The sequence below is a fragment of the Danio rerio genome, chromosome 23 (genome assembly GCF_049306965.1).
Source record: "Danio rerio strain Tuebingen ecotype United States chromosome 23, GRCz12tu, whole genome shotgun sequence".
Classification (NCBI taxonomy): domain Eukaryota; kingdom Metazoa; phylum Chordata; class Actinopteri; order Cypriniformes; family Danionidae; genus Danio; species Danio rerio.
Genome location: NC_133198.1, coordinates 43,372,501 through 43,389,872, shown reverse-complemented (window position 1 = coordinate 43,389,872; position 17,372 = coordinate 43,372,501). Strand labels below are relative to the sequence as shown.

Sequence of the window (17,372 nt, the reverse complement as noted above, 5' to 3'; positions counted from 1 at the left end):
GAAAACATGGTAAAAATCAGGCGAGGGCTTTACTTCTTCTGTTTGTTGGGTTTAGGAAAGATGGTGGGCGGGTCAATCAATGCATTTAAAAACACTAATGGTTGGGTTTAGGGAAGGGGGAGGGTGGGGGAATCAGTCACGAGTCAGTCAGTCATTTGACAGTGGCCTCTGGTGGATTAATGTGAAAAAAGCAGGCGCAAATGGCACTTGCGAGAGATATTTGAGATCTGAAAAAGTGTACACAGCAGCCTCCGGTGGATTTGCGAAACAAACACTACAAAAAACATAGCTCCTTGGACGTATTTGGCACTCTCCAGAAATATATACAGGGGTACGTATCCATAATGATCCTGGGTTGGTTATGTTGGTGGCTGTTTTTTTCCTATTGACTTCTATTATCATAAAATTTTTGGATTTTATGACACCATATAATCTTGCATTCTTGATTGTTGTTGCTTTTCCCTGTTGGGAAGAGGTAAAACTTGTAATCTTAATGCTAAATTTGAGTGTATGGTTAAAATTTTTGAAAAACTTCAAACTTAATTTTCCCAAAATATGTTTTAAAATAAGAGTTGTTCCCTAAAAAATCTTTCTATTTGCAGAAACACAGAGAAAACTATGGCCAAATTAGGACTCAAACACCCCCCATACCCCCCCCACCCCCCCCCCCCCCCATGCAATGCTTTGCAGATGGTGAATCTGTCTTTTTTCACTCTACTAATAAGGCATCATTGTTAAAGCGCAGTACCTGAAGAGCAGCAGTATTAGCACAGCAACAGAGAGCGAGAGCAGAGATGCTCCATAGCCCACAGTGTAGATCAGCTTCACAGTGGCAAAATACGACTCCTAAGGGAAAGATGAGTGCAAATCAATCACTTCCAAAGGTTTAAAGGGGACCTATTATGCAAAAATCACTTTTATATGGGGTTTCAACACAGCTGTTTGGCAACAGTCTTAATATATCAATGGTAAAATGTTTTAATTTTATTTTTAATAATCACACTTGATAAAAACAGTCTGCAGAAACACGTTAATTGACATTCTCACTTCATACGTGTCATCAGAGGGGAAAGCCCCGCCCATTAGTTACCTCCTTTATTAGTATAGGACGTTAATCTTATTTTTTAATCTGTCACTATGCTGACAAACTGGCATTTGTAGCTCCGCATTCTTTTGAAAAGAGCACAATCTCGTTTGAAATAAAAGCGTCAGTCACCAACATGGCAGAATTAGGCCTCAATCAAAGCCTAAATGGGTCAGTTTCAAAAAGTTATAAAACATTATTTGTGCAATATTTTGAGCTGAAACTTCACATACACACTCTAGGGACATCAGAGATTTATTTTACATTGTGTAAAAAAGAGGCATATGTCTATTTCAATGCATGATACATTCCTCTTGATAAACTGGTAAGTCAGCCAGATAATAAGTAACATAATTTTTTTAATTCCTCTAAAAACAATAGAGGAATTTCCAACCCAAGCTCATTCTGGAAACGTAGCCCTGCGAACGTACTGGAGATCGAGATTTACGTGGCCGGAGGTTCGTATGGCCGTGTTTTTTTTTTTTTTTTATTGAGCGAATGCTGCGGCTCACGCCGCTCCGCTCCTCCTCTTCGCGCTCGCCGGCTGACGGCTCGCCTCCGTGTGGAGGGCTTTACCGCCTCAAACAATTTGTCCGATTAGCTCGAGCGCTACGTCGGCGGAGCGGAGGCCCGGAGGGAGGAGGAGCCGGCCACGGTGACGACCGGGATCGAGTCCGGGGAAGAACGTTTCCAGAAATCAGGAAAGATGAAAAACAGAATCCAAAAAAATAAAAGCGAACAAGTTCGCGACGGGGCGAGATCCGAAAACACGGTCAAAATCGGACGACGGCTTTTGCTTTTTTTTCTGGACGCCTTTTGCAAATCGTCGCTTGGGTTTAGGGAAGGAGGAGGAGGAGGGCAGCTGGATCGGCCGATTAGCCGCCCGGTTGATTGTTCAGTCGTTCAGCCAGTCAGTCAGATGGACAGCCGCTCTACATCGTCCTCCGGCGGCTTTTCACGCGAGAACAGCGCGGGTGCGATTGGTGCGCGCTCCCAAAAGGCGTCCGAAGCGCACACAGTGGCCTCTCGCGGATTCGCAAAAACAAAAACTGCTCAAATATGTACCTCCCGGGACGTATTTCGCGGTCTCCAGAAGCGTCCGTGGGGCTACATTTGCATAATGAGCTCGGGCTGGGAATTTTTCTGAGAATAGCGCTGTAGAGTGTATGATGACCAACCATATGTCCATATGACGCTTCTGCAGGTTATGGACATGTCTCCCCCAAAACTTTTTATTTTTTATTATTTTTTTATACAGTACAGTACAGTACAATTTTTTATGCTATAAACACCAGTAATGTTAGGCCTAATAATAAATATTTTCTGTTTACAGTGTACCTGTTACTTCTCTTAGCAGATTACTTTCACTGTAGAACATTGCATTGAAATGTAGATCTAAGCCTAAAGAACGAAGAGCTTTAGATTTAGAACAACCGTGTTTACATGCTATATCCAAGAGTGTTAAATTATGAAAGAAATGTTTGCCATTTGATGCAAATGCTTCATTCTGATGTGTGTTTACGGCATTTTGAATGCAGTTTTACATTTTGAAGGAGATGTGAGGCATTCTGCATTTTGTGTGCACTGTTTTGAGAATTGTGTGTAGAGCTTTGGAAAAAAAAAATATTCTGTTTTGAAAACTTGTGCAAGCAGTGGAAAAAAACTGTAATAAAGTCATCTGGAATGGCAAAGAAAGCGTTCTTGCAGGACTCCCAGAGTTCATCAAGACTCTTTAGATTCATCTTCAATGCCTCCTCCTTCATCTTACCCCTGACATGCTCAATAATGTTCATGCCTGGTGAATGGGCTGGCCAATCCTGGAGCACCTTGACCTTCTTTGCTTTCAGGAGCTTTGATGTGGAGGCTGAAGTATGAGAAGGAGCGCTGTCCTGCTGAAGAATTTGCCCTCTCCTGTGGTTTGAAATGTAATGGGCAGCACAAATGTCTTGATACCTCAGGCTGTTGATGTTGCCATCCACTCCGCAGATCTCTAACACGCCCCCATACTGGATGTTACCCCAAACCATGATTTTTCCTTCACCAAACTTGACTGATTCTAAGAAAATCTTGGGTCAATGTGGGTTCCATTAGATCTTCTGCAGTATTTGTGATGATTTGGATGCAGTTCAACAGATGATTCATCAGAAAAATCAACCTTCTGCCAATTTTCCAAATGATCAACTAGAAGTTAATATTTGTTGTTCTTACAACTGGGATCCATGACAAAACTTTTGTCAGGTAGTGTAAGTACATATTAGTTAAAACCACCTAATATAAAGTGGGACTGAAATAGAAAAAGAAGGATATACTATGAAAAATGTTTTGCATTAAAACTGCATTACACTCAGAACCAAAGCAGTTTAATTTACCAAAACTTCATCTGTTTTAAGCTACTTTGACACAATCTACACTGCAAAAAGCGCTATAGAACTAAAAAAAAAAAAATGAACTGAATTTAAAAATGTCCTGTTAAACATCCCTTGAAAAAGTCTTCAACTCTACATACATATTGCACTGACCTCTGGGATATTGTCCTCAGCGCTGCAGGCCACATGATAAGGAGGAAACGGTCGGGACCAGCCTGTGACTGTGCAGTTTCGACTCACTACACCTCCAACAATCAAGCACAGGTCAGAAGTCAGTCACATAAAGCACAATGCGATGCCTGCAAACGGTTTACAGTGGCGCCCCCAGAAAATTTTCTTAGGGGTGGCCAGAAGAGGCCGCACCAAATCTTGGGGTGGCACACAAAAAAAATAATGAATTCAGTGTAATGATATATTTTTGTTTCTGGTAAATGAAATAATGTAGTTTTTATTAATTTAATTAATTCTACTTGAAATATTGCAATTTATTCTTTGAAATAATTCAGCAAGTACATGTGCAAACCAAATAAAAATCTATGTTTATTTTAAAAACACTTTTCATACTGTATAAATAACTTCTTTTTTTACGTGCCTTTATTGTACATCATATGAGATATGCCATGTCTAAAATTAATGAAGATTAATGAGTTTATTATTCCCAGAGATGGGTTGCAGCTGGAAGGGCATCCACTGTGTCAAAATGTGCTAGATAAGTTGGCGGTTCATTCTGCTGTGGTGACCCTGGATTAATAAAGGGACTAAGCCGAAAAGAAAATGAATGAAAGAATAATGAGTTTATTAATTACCCAAACAAATGAACAAACTGAACAAAAGGCATTACTATATACACACTCACTATACCTAATAATATTATTTATCCATATTGCTTTTTGAACCATTTTATTAATGCAGCTTCTTCTATTGATGTAGCTTAAGGTAAATATTAAATAGCCATTGCTGTCTATTGAAGGTGTGTGCGTGCTGTCAAGGACGATCGGGGAGGGTAGTAGTGGTGGTTCTAGTTTAATTGACACCCTGGGCAAACCACCCTATACACCCCCACCTCTCTTGAATTGTTAGATTTGTTATTCAATAAATATAACAATTTATTTATATTTATTCTAAATAAATACAATTAATATTAATATACAATTATTATTCTAAATAAATAAAAGAAATCAGTCCTAAATATTACTGGAAAACAACAACTGGAGTGATATGCCAACATCACTTAAGAAACCTTTTGCATGAAAATTAATTATGACAATTCTAAAGAAAACAAAAAATGTATTATAGAATTATCTGTGGTCTTAGACCAGATCATGGCTGAGAAATCATGTTATGAAGTCTTACCTCCCTGAATCATTATCCCTCCTTTCTGCTTTAAAGGCATGCTTAGTGAAAGTAACATCATCATCATCATCATATTATATAAACTTTAAACGACTTTCAAAACTCGCTGCGTGCCGACACTTCTGCACAAAAGGCTGTTACTCCGGTTTCACGGCGCATGAGCGGTGCCTATTATGTCGGCGTGCATGCAAACAACCAACCGGGATTCACACAGGAGTGCGTGAGGCGCGCGGGAATGGTTTTCCGCGCGCATGCGTCAGTTTGCTTTCACCAGCATTGAACCAGAGGGGGAGGGCTACGTCAGTAACACCAACAATAATTTAGTGACTGCATTTTATTTATTTATTTATCTAATTATTGGGAATTTATGAGTTCATTTAAATCAATAATGTCAACCGCAAAATTATATTGGGGTGGCCACAGGGGTGGCCAGAGTTTACCGAGGGGTGGCCGTGGCCACCCCTGGCCACCCCTTGGAGGCGCCCCTGACGGTTTAATATGCTAATGCATTCACCAGCAAATTCATATTAAACCAACAAGCTGAAGTTGGCGTGTCGTGTGGCTTGCACCGTGTTTATTTTCCTTAAGGGATGGAGATGCAATGCATAAAATTAGGATGAACTACAGCAGAATGCGAAATGAGATCTGTATCCTTTTGTTTTTGAATCAGAGACACAGCGACAGAGTGATCCTTTAGTGGCCGGCCAATGAAACTGAAGCAGAGTTTCAGATCTCAGTTCAGTGTTGTTTGGCCAGGATTTAGGCTGGGTTTAGTCTGGCGGATCTGTGGAGACGTTATTGCATTGCCAGATATGAAAACCTGCCTCAGATTTACAAAAGCTTGAAATTGGAGATGTGTGTTTTGGCCTTTGAGGATACGCGTTGTATTCTCTGGGTAGATGTGTGTGCTGTTCAACCTCACTGGCTGAAACTAACATGTTTTCTCATACAGTGCTCAACATATACGAGTTCACTCCTCACAAACCTCTCATTTAGATTAGATGTGTTCTATAGCAAGCTTTACAATATTATTTTAGTGCATATTCATTAGATTAGTCAGTACTGAAGCCAAATCTGGAGCTAATCTAACAAAATAACTTATAATAATTGTTCAAATTTACCTTGGCTCAAGGGGTCAAACAAGAAAAAATAAGATCAAGAATCTTGGTGTGATTCTGGAGTCAGATATGAGTTTTGCAACACAGGCTCATTCTGAAAACGTAGTAACGCAGACATTTCTGGAGACCGCGAGTTATGTAGCCGGAGGTACGTATGGCTGCATTTAATTTTTTTAGGCAAATGCGACGCGGCGGTATGACGCCGTTCCTTTTGGCGCTTACCGGCTGACTGCTTACCTCTGTGTGGAGGGCTTTCCAGCCACAACCAGTTTATTCAGTTAGCTCGTCGTGTACGTCGGCGGACTTGTGACGTAAAGAGGAGTTGACAACGATGACGATGACAGGACTCGAAATTAACCTTTTTGATTGGTAGCAAACTAACTTTAAAAATTTAGGCGCTTCAGCCAAAATTTAGTCGCACCCACCAATTATGAGCACCGTTACTACAAGTTTTATACAAACATATTTATTGTATTTGAAATCAACACTAATCAAACTAACAAGCAAAAAAAAAAAAATTAAAGGGCACCTATGGTAAAAAATCTACTTTTCCATCTGTTTGGACAGATCTGTGTGTTGGTATAGTGTATAGACCGTCATACTGCGGTGATATGAACACATCCAGTGCTTTTTTTTTAATTTAACTACAAAAAAAAAAGGGTCGGCCAATTGGAGCTGTTTTCAAATCGATCGCACCATTACGTAGGTGTGCGATCCCCCCGCCCACCGAATTGATTGACAGCTGCGCGCATTAACATGTTCCGGTAGTCACGTGTATATGTCAACAAGACCAGACAGACATACACAAAGCAACCGGGAATAAAGCTCTGTTCTGTTCGCTAGGATCAGCAATCATCATCAAATGTGATTAAGAGTAAGTTTCACATGTTTAAAGTGTTTTAAAACAGAGTATGTGTGTAATTAATTACAGCGTTTTACTTCAGCTTTACTTCATCAGCACAGCTGCGTGTCAGAACAATTATAAAAGAAGACGCTTCAATCCCGGTTTGTGGAAGTTAAATCAAGTTTATTTTGTACATTAGCATAACAAATATCCACACAGTACTTGAGGTTAGCCTTAACTAAGCTAAGCGCGCTCTGTCTGCCTGCCTGTGTGTGTGTGTGTGTGTGTCATCTGTGGTGTGTGTGTGTGTGTGTGTGTGCGCGCGCTCGCGTTAACTTTGTAACGATATTGTGTGTGACTCATCAATGCAACTTCACAATACTGATTAGTAAAGGTTAGTTCTTACTGTAGTATCTCACAAACGCTACGTAAGACCTTCTTCCTTTAAGTCTGTCTGTTGTCTGACGCAGCTGAGGAAGGAGGCACGTAGTGGGCGAGAAAGTGGGCGGGAAAGACTCGTCTTAAAGGCGCAGTACGACAAAACCACCCCCTGCTGGAAATCAGTATAAAACAGCATCTTGTAAAAGGTATAATGAAAAATCTGATGGGTATTTTGATCTGAAACTTTATATACACATTCTAGAGACGCAAAAGACTTATATTAAATCTGAAAAAAGGGTTAACCTAGGTGCCCTTTAATACATATATGCAAGCGTGAGGAAAATATGTCTCAACGAAATCCCGTTATCACAAGAAAATACATTTTTATAACATAACTGAGTGACAACGGAGCGCTCACCGGCCCTGCACGCACTGCTTGAATGAAACTGTTAAGGATATAACTGTGCTGTTCTCACAAGTGCTGTCTGAAACTGCACTGATGCTTTTGACAAATACTGTGCCTTATTATATGCATACATGTTAATAGCAATACCGGTCTTTTTAGGAGTAGCGATGTTAGTTTACTCAGTGCAAGCCCGTTTGCGATGGTGTACGTGGTGTTAAATTTGACATATATTTGCCACTAGCACGGCGGACAGCATCTGCCGATTATATGAAGGATTAAACAGAAGCTCTCGTGCTAGATGTGGCAAACAGTTACCTGAAAACTCCATCCCACAGACTTTTCATAGCAGACTTGAAGCCAATGGAAGTCTTCTACTCTTGGAAAAGTGTAGATTGTGGATTAACATTCAGCACATGATCACTAGTAAGATGTGTCATTATTTGTAACCAGATGGTTTCTAAAACATAATCTGTCAAGTGTTATCTTCATTCTCATCTTCAGCGCTTTACAGTTTTTCACGGTAGTAGCTTACTCTGTCATTAGAAGCCAGAAGGCACTGAGTAATTGACAGCTGATATTAACCAATCATTCGCGTTCAGTGCTAGAGCAGTGGTGGGCCAATAAGAAGAGCGCGAAGGCGGGGCAAGCATTACGGACTTGGCTTTGTTTACTGCATCTGATATGACAACTGTTTTAAACCATTCCTGAGCGCTGCGTTTCGCGTTTCAAGTGCAGACAAAGAGCTTAGAGATGCATTCTGCGTGAATGTCTCCCGAATCCGTGCATGTGGTGAACATTTTGCAGTAAAAACTGGTCGCACACAACAATTTTAAGCACTCGCAGAAATGCTCCCAAATATTTTTTAAGGTCGCATAGATAAAATTTCGGGTGCATATGCGCCTAAATTGGTCGAAATTTCGAGCCCTGGATGAGGACCGGGTCCAAGTCCAGGGAAGAGCGGTTCCAAAAATCAGGTAAGACACAAGCACAATCCAAAAAATAAAATGAATAAGTTTATAACAGGGTGAGAATGTGTTAAAAAAAATCAGACAAGGGCATTTCTTTTTCTGGACAGCTTTTGTAAATCGTCGGTTGGGTTTAAGGAAGTTAGCGGGTGGGCAGGTCAATCGGTAAAATTGGTTGGGTTTAGGGAAGTAGGATGGTGGGTTGGTCGATTGGTCGGTCATGTTTATATTACATAGTAAATGACAAGTGTGAACTTGGATCACAAAAAAAGTAATAGTTGTCAATTCTTAACTAAAATCTGAACAAATAAGACTGATGTATATTTTGTTGGGATTGGACAATATTTATTAGGATTAAAGAAATACTAAGAAAATCACATTGAAAGGAATGCACATTATGTAAACAAATTACTTATGAGTTTGTATCTGTTCACAGTAGGAAATGCAGGCATGGATCCTATTCGAATTTATCAGAATGAAACATTTCTCAGTGACCCTCTTGCTGTGGGACGACAGCTCTACCCACTACATCACCGCGCCACCACCATGCATAATTCATATTTCATAATTCAAACATTTCCAATTATACTGAAACATAAATTTTATTCCAAAACATGATGTCCTTCTCTATTAAAATGATGTTAAATGAAGTTACTGTATAAATTACATTATGTTAAATTATGTCTTTGGCATGTTTTCCAAAGCAACTAATGACTTTAATATTTAAAACTGGAAAAATATTTGCCAATTAAAAATGTCATTTAAAGGGAAAACAAACTTTTTTTAACTTGCTAGCAAACATTTTATGCTAAGTGGAAAAAGTGTTTTCAGAAAGCAAAACTCATTATGTGTCTCAAGTTAATGTGTGTGTGTGTTACCTGTGTTGTTCTCGAAGAGAGAGAAAACAGCAGGACAGGGAGACTGGACAGTTTCACCCACCACAGCACTGGGCCAGCAGACCACTGAATCCCATACTGAAAGACAACCTACATGCACACAGGGATAGAGACACAGTTTGTGAATCATGAGCTGTTTTCCAAACAAATATCCCCACAAGATCTACTGGTATTATATATATATATATATATATATATATATATATATATATATATATACGAGCAATATCACATTCGTAGCAGTGCGATATGGCTGTATATCGGCACTGGTGGGAGGAGTGCGTTGGCACGAGGCTGCAGGCCCCCACCAGTGCCGATATACAGCCATATCGCACTGCTACGAGTGTGATATTGCATTTATACAACAGTTTGACGGCATAATTGTGTACTGTATATAAAAACTAAATCAAACATGGAGAGTCTCAAAAACCCTTTTGTATGAGGAACTACTTTCTTCCGGATTCAAATCATAAGCTGACAGTTAAACAGTTGAGCGTGCATCTTTTAAACTTTAGATCTGTAGTGTCTGCTTTTTGCTGGTTGTATGTGGGCGGAGTAATACACAAAGGGTAAAGAGGCTGTAGGAGTTCTGATATTGCAGAATATCGCACGGCTATTAGCCAATCAGATTTGAGAACCAGACAGAACTGTTGTATAAATATGTATAAATATATATATATATATATATATATATATATATATATATATATATATATATATATATATATATATATATATATATATATATATATATATGTACCTTGTATTCATCACTTGTTTTCACAAAGAGACACACGCCCATATACACACACGTTTACATACAGTAAATGCACACACACATTTACACACACACACACACACACACACACACACACACACACACACACACACACACACACACACACACACACATATATATATATATATATATTCCCACACATACATACACATACACACATATAGTAGGTACGAAAAGTATTCAGATTCCCTTAAATGTGTTACTCTTTGTTATATTGCAGCAGTTTGCTAAAATCATTTAAGTTCTTTTTTTTATTTCATTTCAGAAAAACACAGAATTGTTGACATTTTTGCAGATTTATTGAAAAAGAAAAATATCACACGGCCCTCAGTATTTAGACCTTTTGCTCAGTATTGAGTAAAAGCACCCTTTAGCTCCAGCCATGAGTCTTTTTGGGGAAGATGCAACAAGTTTTTCACATCAGGATTTGGGGATCTTCTGCCATTCCCCCTTGCAGATCTTTTCCAGTTCTATCAGAGTAGATAGTACATGTTAGTGGACAGCCATTTTTACGTCTTTCCAGAGATGCTCAATGGGGTTTATGTCAGGGCTCTGGCTTCAGTCACAGAGTTGTTGTAAAGCCACTCCTTCATTATTTTAGCAGTGTGCTCAGGGTCATTATCTTGATGGAAGGTTAACCTTCGGCTCAGCACCCCATGAGCACTCAGGAGAAAGTTTTCATCCAGGATATCCCTGAAATTGGCCACATTTATCTTTTCCTCGATTACAACCAGTCATTCTGTTTCTGCAGCTTTGGGTTTTCTTTACCTCTCTTACCAAGGCTCTCTTGGACGGCCAGCTCTAGGAAGGGTTTTGGTCGTCCCAAACGCCTTCCAATTAAGCATTATGGAGGCCTCTGTGCTCTTCAGAGCCTTAAGTGTTGCAGAAACTTGTTTGTAACCTCTGCCAGATCTTTGCCTTGCCACAATTCTGAGTCTCTGAGCTCCTCAGGCAGTTCCTTTGACCTCATGATTCTCATTTGCTCTGACATGCATTGTGAGCTGTAAGGTCTTACAGACAGGTGTGTGACTTTCCGAATCAAATCCAATCAGAGTAATCAAACACAGCTGGACTCAAACAGAAGTGTAGAACAATCTCAAGGGTGATCAGAAGAAATGGACAGCACAGTTAACTATATCCGAGTCACAGCGTAGGGTTAATTTCAATTTTTTACTAATAAATCTGCAAAAATATCAACAATTCTGTGTTTTTCTGTCAATATGGGATGCTGTGTGTACATCAATGAGGAAAAAGACTAAATCCTTAAGGGATTTTAGCAAATGGCTGCAATATAAGAAAGAGTAAAAAATGTAAGGGCGTCTGAATTTTTTACGTACCCACTGTAAATAAACACACACTCACTTTCATACATATACACTCACACTCTCACACAAACATATAAATACACACACACACACAAAATAAGTTACTTTCTTTTTTTTGTTTTTTGTGTGTGTATGTGTGTGTGTGTGTGTGTGTGTGTGTGTGTGTGTGTGTGTGTGTGTGTGTGTGTGTGTGTGTGTGTGTGTGTGTGTGTGGCACAGCTAGAGCTGCTCTTCTTCAGTCTAGTTTGCTGTTGGATCAGCCCTAAACATCTGTGCATGTGAATCTAATTGCCAAACACGACTTCTCATCCAGTCCTCTGAGAAACGCGCACACATTACAGCATCTGCATTACAATGAGTGTGATCCCGAATTAACCTCCGTCTCCGAATGTCACTGACAGCTCTGCACGGCGTACAGAGATGTGCAGAGGTGACATCTCACGGGTCTGAGACATTTTCTGTAGGTCATTTACATAGAAAACACATCTCAAAAGGTTTAAAAGCCCTGTGAAATTAAATATTAGTATCAGCATGTTCGTTTGAGGATATCTGTAAGCTAGTGTGCTCCAAAACACAGATATAAACCTGATATAAACATCTAAAGCTTGTAGTTAGTCACTTCTGACAAAATGGATCAATGTTTTTTATCTCGTCACCACATTCTTGTTTCTCATCAAATCTAATCTTTCTACACTACCTGACAAAAGTCTTGTCGTCAATCCCAGTTGTAAGAGCAACAAATAATAACTTGACTTATAGTTGATCATTTGAAAAAGCGGCAGAAGGTCAATTTTTCTGATGAATCATCTGTTGAACTGCATCTCAATCTGCTCGAATATCTGCTCGAATCCGCATGATCCCAAGATTCTAAGAGAAATCAGTCAAGTTTGGTGAAGGAAAGATCATGGTTTGTGGTTACATTCAGTATGGGGGTGTGCGAGAGATCTGCGGAGTGGATGGCAACATCAACAGCCTGAGGTATCAAGACATTTGTGCTGCCCATTACATTACAAACCACAGGAGAGGGCAAATTCTTCAGCAGGATAGCGCTCCTTCTCATATTTCAGCCTCCACATCAAAGTTCTTGAAAGCAAAGAAGGTCAAGGTGCTCCAGGATTGGCCAGACCAGTCACCAGACATGAACATTATTGAGCATGTCTGGGGTACGATGGAGGAGGAGGCATTGAAAATGAATCCAAAGAATCTTGATGAACTCTGCGAGTCCTGCTAGAACGCTTTCTTTGTCATTCCAGATGACTTTATTATTAAGTGATTTGAGTCATTGCAGAGATGTATGGATGCAGTCCTCCAAGCTCATGATGGAGTCAGACACAATATTCATTCTGTTTCCACTGCAGCATGACTTTATGTTCTATACTGGACATTATTTCTGTAAAGTGACAAGACTTTTGTCTAAGCAAATTCAGACCTTACTGTCCTAATTAAATCATTCAAAATCAAGGCATGATCATATTTTATTTTGGCAAAGTAAGCGTAATCTAGAGGCCTTTGCCTTTCATATAAGTCACTTCTGATACAAAACAAAGTTTGTTGTTCCTAAAACTGGGATAGGTAACAAGACTTTTGTCAGATAGTGTAAATGGGTGTAACTTTAGTTTGAGATGTGGGGGAAGGACTCAAAATGCATCCCACTTTCTGCATTTACATACACAGTAAATATATTTTAGGTTCTACAATAATACAAATCCAGAACAAAATTACTAATTAAACACATTTAGTTTAAATTAATATTTTACAACCAAAAAATAAATAATAATAATAACTTACTAATTTAAAAAATAAACTTTGTATAGTGAATCACTATCTTGTAATATCAATTGCAGATATTAACATATCTGACACAGTGTTTCCTCTAGGACTTTTTCAAGCTTTGGCGGCAGGTAATTTTTACACCGATCTACCAACTACCTGTTGCGCTATTTTTAAGTGGCAAATGTCATGAGCGCAGTATTACAAGTCGAGATCACATTTATATAATAGCCTACAGCATGCGAATCTCTTTGCTTGCACGCCGTTTTCCTCTGCTCATACACAAAACTTCTTGCACGCCCCTCAATTATACACCGCTCAAGTGCAGCACATGCGCAGATCTTCTTGTGCGCTTTCAAATAAACGCTGCTTAAGTGCGAATTAGTGAGTTTATGTAACAAGTATGTCTCAAACATTTATTAGATTTGCTTGGAATATTTATGAATGTCTCAAATAGACCTACAGAGCTGCATTAATGCGTCCTGAAGTAAAGTGAAACGGCAATACGCCGTGTTGTAATTCACTTATCTTTTTAATACGTTTTGGTGCGATTATAACCCGCTATTTTAAAAAGCAGGACTGAATGTTTTGAGTAAAAAGCTGTAATCTAGCCTTGGCGGGATCAATTTTGGCGTGGCGCCCCGTCATGGAGGCATGATTGTAGCGGAAACCATGTGACATGATAGCATCACGAATTTGCTACAGATTTGTCGGCTGCACATCAATGATGCGAATCTCTCATTCCACCACATCCCAAAGGTGCTCTATTGGATTGAGTTCTGGTGACTGTGGAGGCCATTTGAGTACAGTGAACTCATTGTCATGTTCAAGAAACCAGTCTGAGATGATTCATGCTCTATGACATGGCGGGTTATCCTGCTGGGAGTAGCCATCAGAAGATGAGTACACTGTGGTCATAAAAGGATGGACATGGTCAGAAACAATACTCAGGTAGGCTGTGGTGTTGTCAATTGGTACTAATGGGGTCCAAAGTGTGCCAAGAAAATATCCCTCACACCATTACACCACCACCAGCCTGAACCATTATACAAGGAAGGATGGATTTATGATTTCATGCTGCTGACCCCAAATTCTGACCCTACCATCCGAATGCCGCAGCAGAAATCGAGACTCATCAGACCAGGCAACACCTTTTTAATCTTCTATTGTCTAATTTTGGTGAGCCTGTGCGAATTGCAGCCTCAGTTTTCTGTTCTTAGCTGACAGAAGTGGCACCTGGTGTGGTCTTCTGCTGCTGTAGCCCATCCGCCTCAAGGTTGGGCGTGTTGTGCATTCAGAGATGCTCTTCTGCATGTCTCGGTTGTAACGAGTGCTTATTTGAGTTACTGTTGCCTTTCTATCAGCTGGAACCAGTCCGACCATTCTCCTCTGACCTCTGGCATCAACAACACATTTGCACCCCCAGAATTGCTACTAAGTGGATATTTTTTCTTTTTCGGACCATTCTCTGTAAACTCTAGAGATGGTTGTGCGTGGAAGTGCGTCTGGCACTAACAACCATGACAGGTTCAGAGTCACCTAAATCACCTTACTTCCTCATTCTAATGCTCGGTTTGGACTGCAGCAGATCGTCTTGACCATGTCTACATGCCTAAATGCATTGAGTTGCTGCCGTGTGATTGGCTGATCAGAAATTTGCGCTAACGAGCAGTTGGACAAGCGTACCTAATAAAGTGGCCTGTGAGTGTATAATGATGGTTTGTCCTGTTAACAATCAAAAGGGGGCTAATAATATTGACCTTAAAACATTTTTATTCAAGTTGAAATAAAACAAATAAGACTTTCTAAAGAATAAAACTATTACAGTAAATACTGTGAAAATTTCCTTGCTCTGTTAATCACCATTTTGGAAATATTTCAAAAAGAAAAGTAAATCACAGGAGGGCGAATTAGTTTGACTTCAACTGTATGTTGAAGTTTGTTTTTGTTGTTTCAGTATTTTCTAATGAGCCTGTTGGAAATGAAGCTACACTTCAGACTCAGCCATGAAGGTATAGACAAAAATCAGCCATCTCATTAGCTCTCAGTGCAATCTCAACGCTGTTTACCGTTCATCTGACATCCTGCACACACACATCTTCATCATCTCATCAGGAGCTGCTGTTTATTTGTACCTGAGGAGCTGCTGAGGTTCCCCAGATCTGTGATCTCTCGCAGACACCGCTGTTCATCTCTCGCCAGCTGAAAGATATATTCACACTCGGGATGCAAACTACACAACACCTGCCGAGACACAGAATTAAGCAAGTGAGCATTGAAATGCAGGTATATACGCATACACATCCATCTCTAGACACTCGACAGAAATTACAATCAATTGTGGACGCAGTTCTGACCCACTTTTCAGAAGAAAAAAGAGATGAGAGGGTGTATTCGTGCGAGGCTGTGCTCCTGATTGCATTAGCCGGAAGGTGAAATTTCTTCTTTTTCAATATATGGTTATTATATGTTATGAAAGACTGATGCTGCGTTTCATTTCAGACAAGTGAACTGGCTTCTATACTGGCTACTAGACATACTGCACATTATTAAGGTGAAGAAAAAACTACTTTATAATAACTAATAATACACTGTCACGCCATCTCCAGGTAAGAGGAAAGTCCTTACCCCTGATTAAGGAGGTCAAGTATCTTGGGGTTTTGTTCACGAGTGGGGAAAGGATGGAACGTGAGATTGACAGGCGGACTGGTGCAGCGGCAGCAGTAATGCGGTTGATTTACTGGTTCGTTGTGATAAAAGTAAAAGCTGAGCCGAAAGTAAAAGCTCTTGATTTACTGGTCAATCTAACTTCCAACTCTCACCTATGATCATGAGCGAAAGAACAAGATCTGGGATACATAAGGCTGAAATTAGTTTCCTGCCCAGGGTGGCAGGGTGCGTCATAGATACTAGCTCAGGTATATTCTTGGCTCTCAGCCCATCTGGCTCAGGTTTAGGTTTGCATTCCAGTATTGCCTTTGCTAAATTTTTCTAGTATGGTTATATGGGTTTACATGCATTGTCATAATGGTATACACTGCAAAAAATGCTTTTCTTACTTGGATTTTTTGTCTTGTTATTAGTCGAAATATCTAACATCTAATATCTATATCTAATATCTAATATCTTCCTAAATCAAGAAGAATTTTCTAGACAAGCAAAACATACTGTCTTGTTTTGAGAAATATTATGCCAATATTAAGTGAGTTTTTCCGTAAAACAAGCTAAATAATCTGCCAATGGGGTAAGCAAAATAATCTTACGTCAAAAGAAAAAACAAGATTAATTTGCTTACCCCATTGGCAGATTATTTTACTTGTTTTAAGGAACAACTCACTTAAAATTGGCATTTTATTTCTCAAAACAAGACAATTAGTTTTGCTTGTCTAGAAAATGCTTCTTGATATAAGAAATTTTAGATATTTAGACTAGAAATAAGACAAAAAATCTAAGCAAGAAAAGCATTTTTTGCAGTGTAATAACTTGATAATATGTTACTTTCCTGAATGCCTTTAAGATATGTACAGTGCATCCGGAAAGTATTCATAGCGCTTCACTTTTTCCACATTTTTTATGTTACAACCTTATTCCGAAGTGGATTCAATTCATTTATTTCCTCAACATTCTACACACAACACTCCATAATGACAATGTGAAAGAAGAGTTTTTGAAAATGTTGCAAATTTATTAAAAATAAAATAGCTAAAAAAAGTCACATGTACATCAGTATTCACAGCCTTTGCTCAATACTTTGTTGATGCACATTTGGCAGCAATTACAGCCTCAAGTCTTTTTGAATATGATGCCACAAGCTTGGCACAGCTGTCTTTGGGAATTTTTGCAGTACCTCTCAAGCTCTATCAGGCTGGATGGGAAGCAACGGTGTTCAGCCGTTTTTAGATCTCTCTAGAGATGCTCAATAGGATTTAGTTCTGGGCTCCGGCTGGGCCACTCAAGGACATCCACCAAATTGTTGTGAAGTCACTCCATTGATATTTTGGAGGTGTGTTTTGTTTCATTGTCCTGCAGGAAGATGAACCGTCGCCCCAGTCTGAGGTCAAGAGC

General features: G+C 39.5%; 1 protein-coding gene across 4 annotated transcripts in view; it reads right to left on the bottom strand.

The window, feature by feature from the left end:
• ghrhrl (growth hormone releasing hormone receptor, like) overlaps nucleotides 1-17,372 on the bottom strand; it is a 77,165-nt gene that overhangs the window by 38,384 nt on the left and 21,409 nt on the right. Inside the window, 5 exon segments of one of the 4 annotated variants that reach the window (NM_001082482.1) lie at nucleotides 749-846; nucleotides 3,604-3,695; nucleotides 7,201-7,203; nucleotides 9,396-9,503; nucleotides 15,443-15,551. In NM_001082482.1, coding sequence (NP_001075951.1) covers nucleotides 749-846; nucleotides 3,604-3,695; nucleotides 7,201-7,203; nucleotides 9,396-9,503; nucleotides 15,443-15,551 — 410 coding nt within the window. 4 annotated transcript variants of the gene reach the window in all.